This window comes from Myotis lucifugus, unplaced genomic scaffold, assembly GCF_000147115.1.
Source record: "Myotis lucifugus unplaced genomic scaffold, Myoluc2.0 scaffold_19, whole genome shotgun sequence".
Classification (NCBI taxonomy): Eukaryota; Metazoa; Chordata; class Mammalia; order Chiroptera; family Vespertilionidae; genus Myotis; species Myotis lucifugus.
The window spans coordinates 5,442,359-5,458,129 of record NW_005871067.1 but is presented as its reverse complement, the minus strand read 5'-3'; the positions used below and the strand labels follow the sequence as shown (position 1 = coordinate 5,458,129).

The 15,771-nt window shown below is 39.6% G+C and overlaps 1 protein-coding gene and 1 non-coding gene across 8 annotated transcripts in view; one reads left to right on the top strand and one right to left on the bottom strand.

The window, feature by feature from the left end:
• MICU2 (mitochondrial calcium uptake 2) overlaps positions 1 to 13,179 on the top strand; it is a 97,838-nt gene extending 84,659 nt beyond the window's left edge. For 5 of the 7 annotated variants that reach the window (XM_023751209.1, XM_023751207.1, XM_023751210.1 and 2 more), the window contains 4 exons: positions 3,982 to 4,153; positions 8,429 to 8,537; positions 9,438 to 9,595; positions 12,520 to 13,179. In XM_023751209.1, coding sequence (XP_023606977.1) covers positions 3,982 to 4,153; positions 8,429 to 8,537; positions 9,438 to 9,595; positions 12,520 to 12,624 — 544 coding nt within the window. In that variant the 3' untranslated portion in view covers positions 12,625 to 13,179. The remainder of the gene's footprint in view (positions 1 to 3,981; positions 4,154 to 8,428; positions 8,538 to 9,437; positions 9,596 to 12,519) is intronic. The other 2 variants (XM_023751208.1, XM_023751211.1) reach the window with 2 other exon arrangements.
• On the bottom strand, positions 7,370 to 7,504 carry LOC111825275. Its single transcript, XR_002828450.1, has one exon. It is a non-coding gene; the product is annotated as a U11 spliceosomal RNA (small nuclear RNA).
• Positions 13,180 to 15,771: the final 2,592 nt, after the last annotated feature.

Genomic DNA, 15,771 nt, shown 5'->3' with positions numbered 1-15,771 from the left:
GGGGAGAGACAGAACACAGGCGGTTGGCCGCCAGCCCCAAGGAGGGAGCTGGCCCTCGGCCCCTCTGTGAAAGGGGCCACGTCCACCACCACCCACCCTGGCAGGGTTGGGAGAGGAGGTGATGGTCACTGGGCCAGGCACAGGAGGAATGGACACTGGCGCCCTGTCACCACGTGGTTCCCTGCCTCCCCCATCCTCCTTCGCTCACTGTTGCACCACCACCGCAGGTGGGTGGCAGGCCAATCGGGGCCTGCCGGCCAGGGGGAGAAACAGGGCATGGGAGTATGGCTGCAGACCCCAAGTGGGGAGCCAGCCCTTGGCCCCCCTGGGAAAGGGGCCGCGTCCGCCGCCACCCACCCCCGATTCCTCGTCCCAGCCCAGGGCCCAAACCCAATCAGACTATCAGGGCCTGCTGGCCGGAGGGGAAAAACAGCGGGAGGTTGGCTGTGGGAGTACACTGACCACCAGGGGGCAGCTCCTGCATTGAGCGTCTGTCCCCTGGTGGTCAGCGTGCATCATAGCGACCGGTCATTTGGTCATAACAGTTGCTTAGGCTTTTATATATAGAGATTTTTATTGATTTTTTTTACAGAGAGGAAGGGAGAGGGATAGAGAGATACAAACATTGATGAGAGAGAAACATCGATCAGCTGCCTTCCGCACACCCCCTACTGGGAATCGAGACTGCAACCAAGGCACATGCTCTTGACCAGAATCAAACCCAGGACCCTTCAGTCTGTGGAGCAACGCTCCATCCGCTGAGGCAAACCAGTCAGGGCTCAAATGATTTTCAAAGGCTAGTCTAGCAGCTTATTGCCCAGCTGCCAGATATCTCCTGAGGGCTTCTTCTCAGCTGTCCCTGGCTTCTTTCTGTTTGCATTTCCTCAGCTCTCTCTTTCTCACATATTTTCTTCAACATGGAGTATCCTCCATCTCTTTCCCAAAAGGTGTCTCAATTCAGCATGTAAAAAAAAAATCAAAACTAAAATAAAAGTGTTATTTTCTCAGTGTCTTTTCCCCCAGGGATTGACTGCTTAAATTTCAAAGGGAAGAGCTGTTACTGTTTTAAGTTAGAAAACTGGACACAACTTTTGTTTTTCATCATAGATGGCTAATATTTTTTTTAATTTTGTTATTTTTTTATTTGGAAATTCAATAGGTTTATTAGTTATTTAAGACAAAATAATGAGAATGTGTATGAATTTTATGCAGGACCCCTAATCCTTATAAAACCTTCTGGAAGTAGGCTAGTGTTGTAATTAAACTTGTCAAGAAACCCAAGGTTATAGAGCAATAAATAGTATATAGAGCAAAAGATACTAATGTTGCCCAGCCAGTGTGGTTCAGTGATTGTCAACCTGTGAACCAAGAGGTCACAGTTCGATTCCAGGTCAGGGCATATGCCCAGGTTTTGGGCTTAATCCCCAGTAGGGGGCTTGCAAGAGGCATCCAATCAATGATTCTCTCTCATCATTGATGCTTCTATCTCTCTCCCTTTCCCTCCCTCTCTGAAATCAATAAAAACATATACTTTTAAAAAAGATACTAATGTCAAGTTTAACCAAACAGTATTCCAGAAATAAAGGCATAGACTGTGAATTTATGTTGGTACCATTATGTGCAGCTATTGTATAGTTTTCTTCAAGCTACACTTGAAGAAGGCTGGCAAATCTCAAGGGAGCAGAGGATGTGGGCAAGAGAGTGGCTGAAGTAATAAAGAGTTGAGTGTCTAAGTGTTTTACATGTATTGTTTCACCTATCCTTAAACTTGGGACAAGTAGTCTTCGCTTTCATAACTGAGACTCAATGAGATAAAGGGACTTGGTTTGGGTTCATGTACCTTAGAAACTGAAGAGGAGATATTCACACCCAGGTTGGTCTTAAAAGGGAGAATAGCCTTGATTGGTAACACTTAAAGGTAATAGTGTGAATACTCCAGCAAGCCCATCTCAAGCTGCCAGATGTGAAGTGTGATGGCTTTGTTAGCAAGAACTGCTCTGTAGGGCTCCTGTGTTTGCCACTGTGTTAGCAAGGACTGGCTGCTGTGTTTGCAGTGACTGTCCTGTGTGTAAATGGCTGCTTGGTCTGCAATAAAGTCTCTTCTATATGCCTGCAGCTACTCATGTCTTCCAGTTCCCGGCGTCCACAGAGGTCCAGTCCCTAGCATGGGGCTTGGACCCAATTGGCATGGACAACACCTGCACAGTACACTCGCAGCTGCAGCAAGCCAGCTCCAGCACACCAGGGCCTAAGCACTCAGCTAAGGAAAAGCAGAATTTTCCCAGTTTCCAATTAGTTCACTGATTGATAAACTATTTAAATGTTTTCAGAGTGCATCTGGTGGCCATATGTATTATAAATTCTTCAATTCATATATTTATGTATAGTGTTGCAGATTTTATGTCATAACAAAATACATAATTTTGGACTTAGAAAGAGTATTACTATAAAACATTTTTACATTTGCCCTGGCCAGGGTGGCTCAGTTGATTGAACGTTGTCCTGTGCACTGAAAGGTCACTGTTCGATTCTGGTCAGGGCACATGCCCAGGTTGCGGGTTTGGTCCCCGGTAAGGGTGCATGCGGGAGGCAACCAATCAGTGTTTCTCTCTCACATCGGTGTTCCTTTTTCCCTCTCCCTTCCTCTCTCTCTCAAATTAATAAAAACATTTTTTTAAAAAAATTATGTTCTTCAAAAGTAGCATAATTAATTAAAATGAAGTAGCTTAAACCAGAACAATATACAGTTTAACAGCAATTAAGTTTATAATATTTCAGCCTCAGATAAAGCCTGAAGAAAAAAAGGAAAGGAACTAGTTATTCAAGTTCTTATGCCATATTTTCTACTTTCTAATTCATTGTACAGTTATTTGCAAGTAAAGCATTCTTTTAACAATCCTGATAAGAAAAACATTGAATGTTATCAGAGTATACAATATAGTAAAACAAAGGATGAAGCATATCAGTAGATTTTGTTGATCCATCAGTCCAAACCTAAAATGCTTTAAGTTTTGGATAAAATTCTGCTTTGACCCAAAAAGAAACATAGCACTAATAAATATGTGTATCAAATACATTTAAACTTTCACTTGTCACAGATAAAAGCATAAAATCAAACTCCTCCTCATGCTTCTAAGGTTTGGGGGATAAGTAGCAGCTTTCTTTCCTCTGTACTGGACTGTGTCTCTTTCACCCCGTGTATTCCCATTCTTTCAGTTTGTACATTTCTTAGGAAGCTGTTGATGACAGTTTGATCAAAGTGTCATCTATTTTTTTAAAAAATATATATTTTATTGATTTTTTACAGAGAGGATGGGAGAGGGATAGAGAGTTAGAAACATCGATGAGAAACATCGATCAGCTGCCTCCTGCATACCTCCTACTGGGGATGTGCCCGCAACCAAGGTACATGCCCTTGACCGGAATCGAACCTGGGACCCTTCAGTCCGCAGGCTGAGGTTCTATCCACTGAGCCAAACCGGTTAGGGCAAAGTGTCATCTATTTTTATAAAAATTTTTTTAAAAGAATGTTGAGTCACATAAACATATGTTCTTGTCCAAAGGTTATAAATATTTTTTGGTAAATCTAAGCTTTGATGCAAAGCCATTCATTGATTACATTGATCAAATTTGGTATCTGAAAACTATGAGGAACCATTAATTATTATTATGATTCTAAAAACAGTATCCCAACTGAATTTTAAGTCTCTCTGATTATTGGTAATTTTTCTATATTGGAAAAATACTGTTTTCTACTTTAAGTCTTTAAGTTTGTCAGAATGTAGGTTGCCAAGTAGAATGTGTGCAAACAAACCAACTATGGGGAGTCATATTGAAGCAGGTGTTGGACTTACCTAGCTGATCCACCGCCACAGTCCTTGACTGTGCTTCATGCAACTCATGAAGGTGCTGCATTCCCGCTAATGGTGTTACAGTTGAAAGCACTGGCCACTTCTGTCAGTTCTGTACTTTATCATTTAGGTTTATGGAGAATCTACAGACGGAGGTCCAAGAAATGGAATTCCTGCAGTTCTCTAAAGGTTTGAGTTTCATGAGGAAAGAAGACTTTGCAGAGTGGCTCCTTTTTTTCACTAACACTGAAAATAAAGACATTTATTGGAAAAATGTGAGAGAGAAGTTGTCAGCAGGAGAGGTTGGTATGCTTTTTTGTTATGCTTGAGATGAATATAAAATAATAAGTTAGACATTTATATAATTAATAAAAGTGACTTCCAAATTAACCAAGACTGAGCTGCTCTCTAGTATTTAAGTATAAAATCAAGTTGAGAATGTTCTCCACATACTATTTTCTTATTAAGGAACTATTGACTAAGTATCAGTGTAGCAGCCATGAGTTTGGCATTTTCAGTAAAGTCAGGAATAAGACAGGAATGTCCACTATCACTGCTGTCACTTTCTCTTGTTCTGGAAATCGTGGCCAGTACAAATTAACAAGATAAAAGAGTAATTATTGTATTATTTTCCATTCAAACAACTGTAAACCTACTTTTCCCCACCCTGTATATCGGAAGTAGCTGTCCTTTGTAAAAATACCAGGTCAGAAAATGTAGTAGATATGGGTGTGTATGTGAAATGCATGAAATGATGATTGCCAAACTATTAATAATGATTAATGTACAGTGAGATTTCAAGGGATTTTTATTTTATGTATTGTTTTTACTATATTCTGAAAAATTATTTTGAAAAGGACATGTATTTATATATAATTTTAAAGCTAATTTTATAGTGAGGAAAAAGATAATAAAATATCATCAAGATTCCATTTATAATTGCAATGGAAATATATAACAATTATAATTTAACTAGCTACTGAAGACCAACCATCCTCCCTCATCACCCCTAAAAGATTTCAGGGATGGAAGTCTCTAAGGGGAGAATGAGAGGCTAGTGAGCCAGGACAAGTGGAATAGGGAAACTGATACAGATAGTCAAACGGCCCAAGAACAAAAAGGTTGCTGGTTCAATTCCTAGTCAGGGCATATGTCTGGGCTGGGAGCTCAATCTCCAGTTGGGGGCTTGCAGGAGGTAGCCACTCTGACATCGACGTTTCTCTCCCCCCGCCCTCCCTTCCTCTTTCTCTAAAAATCAAATTATTAAAAAAAATTTTAGCCTGGCCAGTGTGGCTCAGTGGTTGAGCATCGACCCATGAACCAGGAGGTCATGGCTCAATTCCTGGTCAGGACACATACCCGGGTTTCAGGCTCAATCCCCAGTATAGGACGTGCAGGAGGCAGCCAATCAATAATTTTCTCTCATCATTGATGTTTCTTTCTCTCCCTCTCTCTTCCTCTCTGAAATAAAAAATATATATTTTTAAATAATAAATAATAAAAATAAATTAAAAATAAAAACATTTAAATATATATTAAAAATATTTTTTTAAAGAGCAAATGGGTTACACTTCTCCCCAATCAGAGGGCAAATAGCTTAAATCACTGTGCTCAGAGAGATAGAAAGGAGAAATCCAATTAGTGCCATTTGCCAGCCACACCCAAGGACAGATGAAGTTAGGGAATAAGTCTACTTTTGGTGCATCAGCAAAAAAATTTTATATTGAGATCCTCCCCCAAGACATCCCCTAAAGTACCAGCCTTTAAAAACCCTTAAAACCTGATGCCCCAGCACCCACTTACCCTCCTGGGAGCACACCTGTGCCTTTCCCTTCCCTGTTTTCTTCCCCCACAGGCATGCATCTCCTAAACTCTAAGGGACCCCAGGAGACTTGCAACCTGGGGAGCAGTGGGCAGTGGCAGCTCCTCCCAGGCTAACCCCCTCAAAGTCCCTTTTCTCTGGCTCAACCTGTCCTCAAAGTCCCTTTTTCTCTGGCTCTCCAGTGAGCTAAAGCAACCCCGCCCAGGCTCTCTCTGTTGCTTCTTCTATCCTAAGCCCTTCCGTGTTTCACTCACCCCAGCTTTAATAAACATACTCTCAAAATGGAAAAAATTAATTAACTAGAAATATGTGAAAACTTTAAAGTTTTGATGAATGTGAAAGAAAATTTAACCTAATTATAGAGACATTCCCTGTGATTGCATAGAAAGTCGTGGCATTATAAATGCAGTTCTTCCTTAAATTAGTCTATAAGTGGGATGGTCATACCAGTCAGAACAACCTGTTTGCTACAGTTACAAACTAACCCTGAAATCTCCTTGGCTGACACAAGAAAGGTTTATTTTCTGACTATACCACATTTCCATCATGAGAGGTGGGAGGTCACCCACAAGGTGCTCAGGAACCCAGACTTTTCGAGGCTCTGTCATCTTGGTGTTCCACCATGTGGGAAAAAAAAAAAACTTCTCAGAGGCTGGAGTAAAAAAAGAAAGAAGTGAGTCCTTTTCTGATAATTAAATGTTTTGTCCTGGAAACATGATGACCCTTGGCTGCTGGCCATACTGGTCACACATGACCTGATCTAACTGCAAGAAGGCACAGAAGTGTGATCCTTTTTATGTGCAGGAATTACAAGAGAACCAGCCACTGCTGTACACTATGGGTTTCAATAAAAATGCCATAATAGAGTTTATATGAAAAGAATGCTGAAGAGGCCAGGGGGGATAAAGGAAGTCTCTGTACCTTCCCCTCAATTTTGCTGTCAACCTAAACCCACTTTTAAAAAATAGTCTTTTTTTTAATAATGCCAAGATATTAAAATATATCATCAACCATTGGTAACTAAAACAGTTACAATGAATTTGACAGACATATCAGTTGAACAGAATATAAAGTCCAGAGTTATAGATAGACCCAAATACACATGGAAATTTAGTACATGTAAACTTATATTACAAATTACTTGAGTAAAAGAATTATTTTTTTTAAATATATTTTATTTTTTACAGAATGGAAGGGAGAGGGATAGAGAGTTAGAAACATCGATGAGAGAGACACATCGATCAGCTGCTTCCTGCACACCCCCTACTGGGGATGTGCCCGCAACCAAGGTACATGCCCTTGACCAGAATCGAACCTGGGACCCTTCACTCCCCAGGCCGACACTCTAGCCAGTGAGCCAAACTGGCTAGGGCGAGTAAAAGAATTATTAATAAATGACATTAGGACATCCACTGGCCATCTGAGAGAGAATTAAAGGTAAGTCTCTATCTCACTCATTACTCTGAAATAAATTCCAGATGGATCAAAGAATTAAATGTTAAAGAGTAAAAGGAAACTGAGTAAAAATAGAAGAAAATTTGAAAACAGTCATTTTAAAGTGGAGTATACCTATCTTTCTAAACAGTCATCTTAAAGTGGGGTATACCTATCTTTCCAGAAGCTTTTAAGGTGGGGGTTTATTTTATGTATTGTTTTTACTATACATAAAACAATATGTATAGTAAAGGTTTTTTTGGCAGGTGCCAGGACTAACGATCACTTAGCTGCCCAGGTACCAAAAAATCATGCTTCTGAAATCTCTTGATGTCAATTCCCCACATAGAGCAATCAAACTGCCCTACATGTGCCACTAACAACAGAAGCTTTTTTTTTAAAGGAAAAATTATTAAATTATTACCTAAAAATTAAAAATCTGCTGACTCCCCTCATTTCCCCCCACAAAAGTTATAATGAAAATAAAAATAAAAATTAACAAAATGAGCAATATTGGCATCACAATAATAGACCAATGTCTTTAATTTATAATGGAGTCTTTAAAAAATCAAGAACTTTGAATGATCTGACATTTCACCCTATTTAATATATAATGCCATAATAAATGGCAGATCAGAAATTTTGACATAGGTCCATCTACTCCAAAACCCAGTGCTATGTCCACTGACAAAACTAAGCAGTAAATTTATGAGGTGGGCCACTTAACAGGATGTATTAGTCTCCTCGGGCTGCCATAACAGAATACCACAGACTGGGTGGCTTAAAGCACAAATTTATTTTCTCACAAGTTTGGAGCCTGTAAGTCCAAGATCAAGGTTGCCAGCAGGGTTGGTGTCTGGTGAGGTCTTCCTCCTCCCCACACGCAGAATGAGAGCACTCTGGTATCTCTTCTCATCAGGACATTAATAGGCATGTCAGATTAGGGCCCCAGTCTATGACTTCCCCTCTCCAAGTATAGTCACATTGGGGATTATTCAACACAGGAATATTTAAGAGACAGACTCAGTCCATAACACAGGAACCCCCCACCCCCTCAAGTCGTACACTGCACAACTTCAGGCAGCCCATTCACAACAGCGTATAGTCTGCACAGTCATACCCAGTTTCCTGCCAATCTTTTGGGGTTCCTCCTCATCTCTAAAATCTATAATTTTGTTATTCTGCGTCTCAAACTTTTTAATAGACTTGTTTAGGAAGATAGAAGTTCATAAGCTTTATGATAGAAAAGAGGACTCACACTTTGTTCAGTTTTATAATGCAATTATAAAATTGTAATAAAAACTCCCTTTCGTTTTATTAGAGCATTAGTTTGGATGAGTTCAAGTCATTTTGTCATTTTACAACCCACTTGGAAGACTTCTCTATTGCCATGCAGATGTTTAATTTAGCTCATCGCCCTGTCAGACTAGGTAAGTTATATGAATCATTTAATTTTTATCATTTTTTCAACAAGTTATCAACCAAGGAGTCAGTTACAATAAAAGCAATTGATTGGCCTTTTACTTAATTCATTGTGGTTATTCTGAATTTAATACTCTATTTTCTTTTACTTTCTTATTTTTTCCCTGAGAAGGGGAAATGTTTAAATTACTTGTGTTTGAAAATATTGGTTAAATTAAAACAGCCACTTATCTTACAGTTACTTTCATGGCACTTCTCAGCCAAATTTATTATTTGAATAAATAATAAATAATTGAATAAATTCTTGATGTCTATTTTTTGTTTTTTGTTTTTGTTTTTTTAAACATATTTTTATTGATTTCAGAGAGGAAGTGAGAGGGGGGAGAGAGAGAAATATCAATGATGAGAAAGAATCATTGATCGGCTGTCTCCTGCACGCACCCTACTACACAGGTCAATCCCGAAACCCGGGCATGTGCCCTGACTGGGAATCTAACTGTAACCTCCTGGTTCATATGTCGATGCTCAGCCACAGAGCCACATCAGCAGGGCTATTTTTGGTTTTTATTTACTTCCCATATAGCAAATATTTAGATTATTTTTACTTCTCAAATTATGAAAAATTAGTCCTAGCTGGTTTGGCTCAGTGGATAGAGTGTCGGCCTGTGGACTGAAGGGTTTGATTGTGGTCAAGGGCACATGCCCAGGTTGTGGGCTCAATCCCCAGTAGGGGACGTGCAGGAGGCAGCCGATCAATGATTCTCTCTCATCATTGATGTTTCTCTCTCTATCCCTTTCCCTTCCTCCCTGAAATCAATAAAAATACTTTTTTAATATGAAAAGTTAGATTAATTTTACTTACACTGTTTCACATGGTAAATGAGTTGTTTTATGTTTGTTTTTTTTAGCAGAGTTTAAGAGAGCTGTGAAAGTAGCTACAGGGCAGGAGCTCTCAAACAATATTTTGGACACTGTCTTCAAGATCTTTGATTTGGATGGTGATGAATGTCTTAGTCATGGAGAGTTTCTTGGAGTGTTAAAAAACAGGATGCACCGAGGTTTATGGGTAACAGATTTTGAGTTTTTAAATGGATGGTGTTAAACGTAGAATTTGAGGAAATGTATAATCTCTAGTAGAGTTTTCATCATTTATAAAGAGATAACTTCTCCAGACGGGATCTAATGTTTTTTATTTTTTGCCTTTTTTAAAAATCTGAATCTAATCAGAAACCACTATTCAGAAATCATAGCCTAGAATTTACTTCAGGCTTTGCAGTTAGACACACCTAGATTCAAATCTCATCTCTATCACCTGTTAACTGCCAAATCTTACAAAACCACTTAATTTTTCTGAGCCTTTAATTCCTCATTTGTACAATGAGGAAACTAATAGAATCTACCAGAAAGAATTACTATAAGAATTAAGTGTAAAATACTTAGTATAGTGGCTGAGACACTTGCAGTAGATGTTAGCTAATTATATCATTATTCACTCAAATTCACATATTGGTCTATAACTGGGACAGATCAAACCCAAAATTTAATATACATAAGAATCTGCTAAAACCCCTTAGAAAGGCAGCGTGCAGGTTGGAAACCCAGATCTAAAGAGGACCACATGGAGGGCAGTAAGGGACAGCAGCAGTTTGTCCCAGATAAAGAGGACCACATGGTAAGTAGGCAGTTAGGCCAGAAGAGAGGATGAGAGAGAAAGAAAATATGTTGGGTTCACAAAAAACAACCTATTGACCCAGTGATCCCACTTCTAGGAATATATCCCAAGAAACCAGAAACACCAATCAGAAAGGATATATGCATCCCTATGTTCATAGCAGCACAATTTACAATAGCTAAGATTTGGAATCAGCCTAAGTGCCCATCAGCAGATGAATGGATTAAAAAACTTTGGCACATCTACACAATGGAATACTATGCTGCTGTAAAAAGGAAGGAACTCCTACCATTTGCAAAAGCATGGATGGAGCTGGAGAGCATTATGCTAAGTGAAATAAGTCAGTCAGAGAAAGATAAATATCACATGCTCTCACTCATTTGTGGATTATGATGAACAACGTAAACCGATGAAAAAAAACAGATGTAGAGACAGAAAAGCATCGATCAGATGCGCAAAACTCAGAGGGAAAGCAGGGGAGGGTGGGGGTGAGGGGGAAAGATCAACCAAAGGACTTGTATGCATGCATATAAGCATAAGTGATGGATGTGGACAACAGGGGGTGAGGGTGAGGGCAGGATTGGGGGGATGAGGGGACATTGGGGGGATAAGGACACATTTGTAATATCTTATTCAATAAAGTGGGGGGAAAAGAAAAAAAAACCTATTTACAATTTAGAAAATCACGTTCATTTCCTGCCACAAATATTACTTATGGAAAATTAACAAATAGGATTTCAGTTAGCAAACACGTCTTACAAGCTTTGTAGTCATCCAGTATCTCATAGTTAATAATCATATTCCTGGAGATTAAACTAACCTTTTCAGTTAACAATTTAATATATCCAGGAGTCTCTATCATTTCTCAAAAAACATTGAAGAGAAGAGCTGTAAGCCTGGCCAGCATGGCTCAGTGGTTGAGCATTGACCTATGAACCAGGAGGTTACAGTTCGATTCCCAGTCAGGGCACATGCCCAGGTTACCGGCTTGATCCCCAGTAGGGGGGGTGTGCAGGAGGCAGCCAGTCAATGATTCTCTCTCATCATTGATGTTTCTATCTTTTTCTCCCTCTTCCTTCCTCTCTAAAATCAATTAAAATATTTTTTTAAAAGAGAAGAGCTGTAAATCAATGATAGGAAAAAAAACATGCATAACCTAAAGTAGACTTTTGCTTCCATTTGGCGGATTTCCAGTAGTGCTATGCTCCTGTGCTCCCAGTGTTGTCCAACTTTCACTTTCTTGTTTAGTTGAGAAGAAATAATAACCACATAGTACTTTTTTTTTTTTATCCTCACCTAAGGATATATTTTCTCCATTGATTTCTAGAGAGTGGAAGGAAGGGAGGAAGGGGGAGAGAGAGAGAGAGAGAGAGAGAGAAAGAAACATCAACGTAAGAGAGGCACATCAATTGGTCACCTCCCCCACGGGCCCCTACTGGGGCTGGGGAACCTGCAACTGAGGTATATGTTCTTGACCAGGAATCAAACCCGTGACCCTTTGGTCCGTGGGCCGATGCTCTAACCACTACCAGCCACAGCAACCACACAGTACTTTTAATTCACAAAACACTTAAGATGAATTATATTATTTCTTCTTAAGGCTTCTCATCAAATATATTGTGACCTATAGTTTCTTTTTAATTTTAGCCAAGGTTAAATCAAAATTTTAGGCTTACTTTATTCCACATAGCTAAATAAAATACACCAGGAGAGGGGAAATGTTATAAAAGAAAAACATTAAATAATTACATTTTTAAACCAATATATTCAAAATTAAAAAATCAAAGTTTTCCCTTTCTTATGAGGGAGAAATCTCTCCATTCCTTGGTTATCCTGTGGACATTCTTTTTTTTTCCTTTTTTTTCTTTTGTTAATCCTCACTGGAGGATATTTTTCCCATTGATTTTAGATAGAATGGAAGGAAGAGAAAGAGACAGAAACATCAATGTGAGAGAGACATATCAATTGGTTGCCTCCTGCACATGCCCCAACCAGGGCCAGGGATCGAGCCTGCAACCAAGATACATGCCCTTGACCAGAATTAAACCCAAGACCCTTCACTCCTCAGGCCGACACTCTAACCATTGAGCAACTGGCTAGGGCTCCTGTGGATATTCTTGCAACACATTCACTTTTATTTTTATGCTTATTGTAAGGCCAGTATCAATTCTACAGTTCTGTTGCAATCACTTTTTATAACATAATCCACTTCAATTTGATTTCGAAGGAGTATGGGAGATAAATAGTAACAGTACATACCTGAAATCATGTTTAACCTTAAAGAGAATGACTCCTTAATTTTTACTTTTGGTTAACAGGTACCACAACAACTAAGTGTTCAGGAATACTGGAAATGTGTGAAAAAAGAAAGCATTAAAGGAGTAAAAGAAGTTTGGAAACAAGCTGGAAAAGGTCTTTTTTAGGAAAAGATCATGTGGGAATTCTGCTGTGAATGTCAGAATTTGGATTTTTTTTTTAAATACCAGATGTTTATCTTTTTAAGTCTTCATTGATTTCCTTTGTAATATAAAGACACCTTTTTTTGCTTCTGATTCAGTAATTTCTTAAGATCTCATTAACAAACTTTGTAAAAAGAAAGCATACTTTTAAGAAAACAGATATAGGACTCAGTAAGAAAGGCCTAGGATTGAAGTAATGCTTTGTACTTTGATAAAATGGAAAGCCTAGTTATTCACTGATTTCTTAGACACAGTAGCACATGCTCTCTGGAAGGGTCAACAAGAATTTACAGAAACAAGTAATTGATATACAAGGCCAGTATAAATTCTGCAAGCCCTGATGTTCCTAGTAGAGCAAATTAAGTTAACAAATCAGGTTTTCTTCATGTGTATCTTATATCACATAAACTTCTTGTACATTTTACTTCAGTTAGCTATATATTAGTTGACTTTAAAATAACCTGTAAATTTCAATATTGGACCTGGAAACAGAATAAAGTATTTACAAAGATATAAAAATTACTAAGATGTGTTTCATTTTACATGTGTTGTTCGAAAACCACCTTGTTTTAAATGTGAATACTCTAGTCCTTTGCCAGCCTCATTAGTTTATATTCTTAAAAACTAGAGTAATTGGGAGAATCTTTTTTTATATATATTTTTATTTATTTCAGAGAGGAAGGGATAGGGAGAGAGAGAAAGAAACATCAATGATTAGAGAGAATCATTGATTGGCTGCCTTCTGCATGCTCCACACTGGGGATTGAGCCTGTAACCCAGGCATGTGCCCTGAGCGGAATCAAACTGTGACCTCCTGGTTCATAGGTCGATGCTCAACCACTGAGCCACACCGGCCGGACTAATTGGGAGAATCTTGATCACAAGATCAGGGTCTCTTGGGATTTATTGAGTTGTAAGTAAATGTTTAAAATGGCCCTAGAGCCCTAGCGCATTTGGCTCAGTGGATAGAGCGTCGGCCTGCGAACTGGAAGGTCCCAGGTTCGATTCCGGTCAAGGGCACATGCCCGGGTTGTGGGCTCGATCCCCAGTGGGGGACTTAAAGGAGGCAGCTGATCTATGATTCTCTCTTATCATGGATGTTTCTATCTCTTTCTCCCTCTTCCTTCCTCTCTGAAATCAATAAAAATATATTTTAAAAAAATAATAAAAAATAAAATGGCCCTAGAAATTAATTGGCATTAAATATAAAATTACATAAATATAAAATGACATCTTTTAAACATGATAAATAAAAATTATTTTTAAAACATATGCTTCTCAAATAAGAATATTTCAAATACTGAAAACATGTTTGACTCCTTGGGTAAATTGCTGATTACAAGCCTGGGGCAGGGAAAGCTCAAGAGGAGCCTGGAGCACCATATGCATAGAAGTAAGGAAGTACTCAAAAAATAACGAGAACATGTCAAAGGACGAGCCAACCTGAAGGGGTGCCCCCCTTCAGTCTGGTACAATTTGAGCAAAATCATTAATGTTACTAATGAATTATAAACTATAGAATAAAATAAGAAATATGATCTTATACTGAATATTGATTGATTAATGGGGCAAGGGAAACCTCTCCCTAATGATTTTTGAAGGGAAAGGCCTTGAGATATTTTAAATCTGATAACTTGGAAACTCTCCTAATTTAATGCTTGAGATTGACAAGTGGTAAAAGCTTCTGTTCATCAACAGACGAATGGAAAAGCAAAATGTGGTACATATATACAATGGAATATTAGCCATAAGCAGAAATGAAGTTCTGACACAGCCTACCACATGGATGAATCTTAACATTATGCTAAGTAAAATAATCCAAATACAGAAGGACTAATGTACGATTCCCCTTATGTAGGTACCTAGATTAGGCAACTTCCTAGAGATGGAAAGTGAATTCGAAGTTACCAGAGGGATGGGGGGAGGAAGAATGGCAAGTTACTGCTTTACAGAATTTTGGTTTGGGGTGATGAAAAATTTTGGAAATATATAATGGTGATGATTATATAATATTGTGGATGTCAGTGCCACTGAATATACATTTTAATATGGTTTAAATGACTCTCGCCAGTTTGGCTCAGTGGATAGAGCATTGGCCCACCAACTGAAAGGTTGAGGGTTTAATTCGTGGGCAGGGGCACATGTGGGAGGCAACCAATCAATGTATCTCTCTCACATCAATGTTTCTCTCTGTCTCTTCCACTCTATCTAAAAATCAATGGAAAAATGTCCTCAGGTGAGAATTAACAAAAAAATAAAATGGTTAAATGGCAAATGCAAATTTTGTATATATATTTTACACAATTTTTAAAATTAGTAATATACCAATAAAGGCTAGATTGTACCCTTTTAATGGGTTAAATATATGGTATGGGAATTATATCTTAACTAGAGGCCCGGTGCACAAAAATTTGTGCACTCGGGGGGGGGGGAAGGGGAGTCCCTCAGCCCGGCCTGTGCCCTCTCGCAGTCTGGAACCCCTCAGGAGATAATGACCTGCTGGCTTAGGCCTGCTCCTGGGTGGCAGAGGGCAGGCCCAATCCCTAGGTGCAGCCCCTGGTGGGGCTCAGAGCAGGGCTGATTGGGGAGTTGGGGCGCCGCCCCCTGTCATGCACAGAGCAGGGCGGATTGGGAGGTTGCGATGCCACCCTCAGTCATGCTCAGGATAGGGCTGATTGGGGGGTTGGGGCACCACCCCCTATCACACTCAAGGCAGGGTCAATGGGGAGGTTGCGGCGCCACCCCCTGTGATGCACAGAGCAGGGCCAATCAGGGGTTGGGGCAGTGTCCCCCCCCTCCCCCCGTCAAGGACAGAAGCAGGGCCTTGGGGCAGTGCCCCCCCTCCCCCCCTCACACTACGAATAAGGGCCAATATGGGGGAGTGGGAGCTCTCCCCCTCGCATACCCAGGAAGATGGCTAATAGGGGTGTTGGTTCCCCTGTCCTTAGCTGACATCATTTAGGAAAGACACGGGGTTTTGGCATAACACTGAAAACATAACGAGGAGGACAGGGGGGTTGGTTAGGTCCTCTCCCTTCAACAGATATTATGACCATAGTAGATTAGTGGTGTAGCACTTCCCCCTCTCACTACTCACAACGCAACACCATC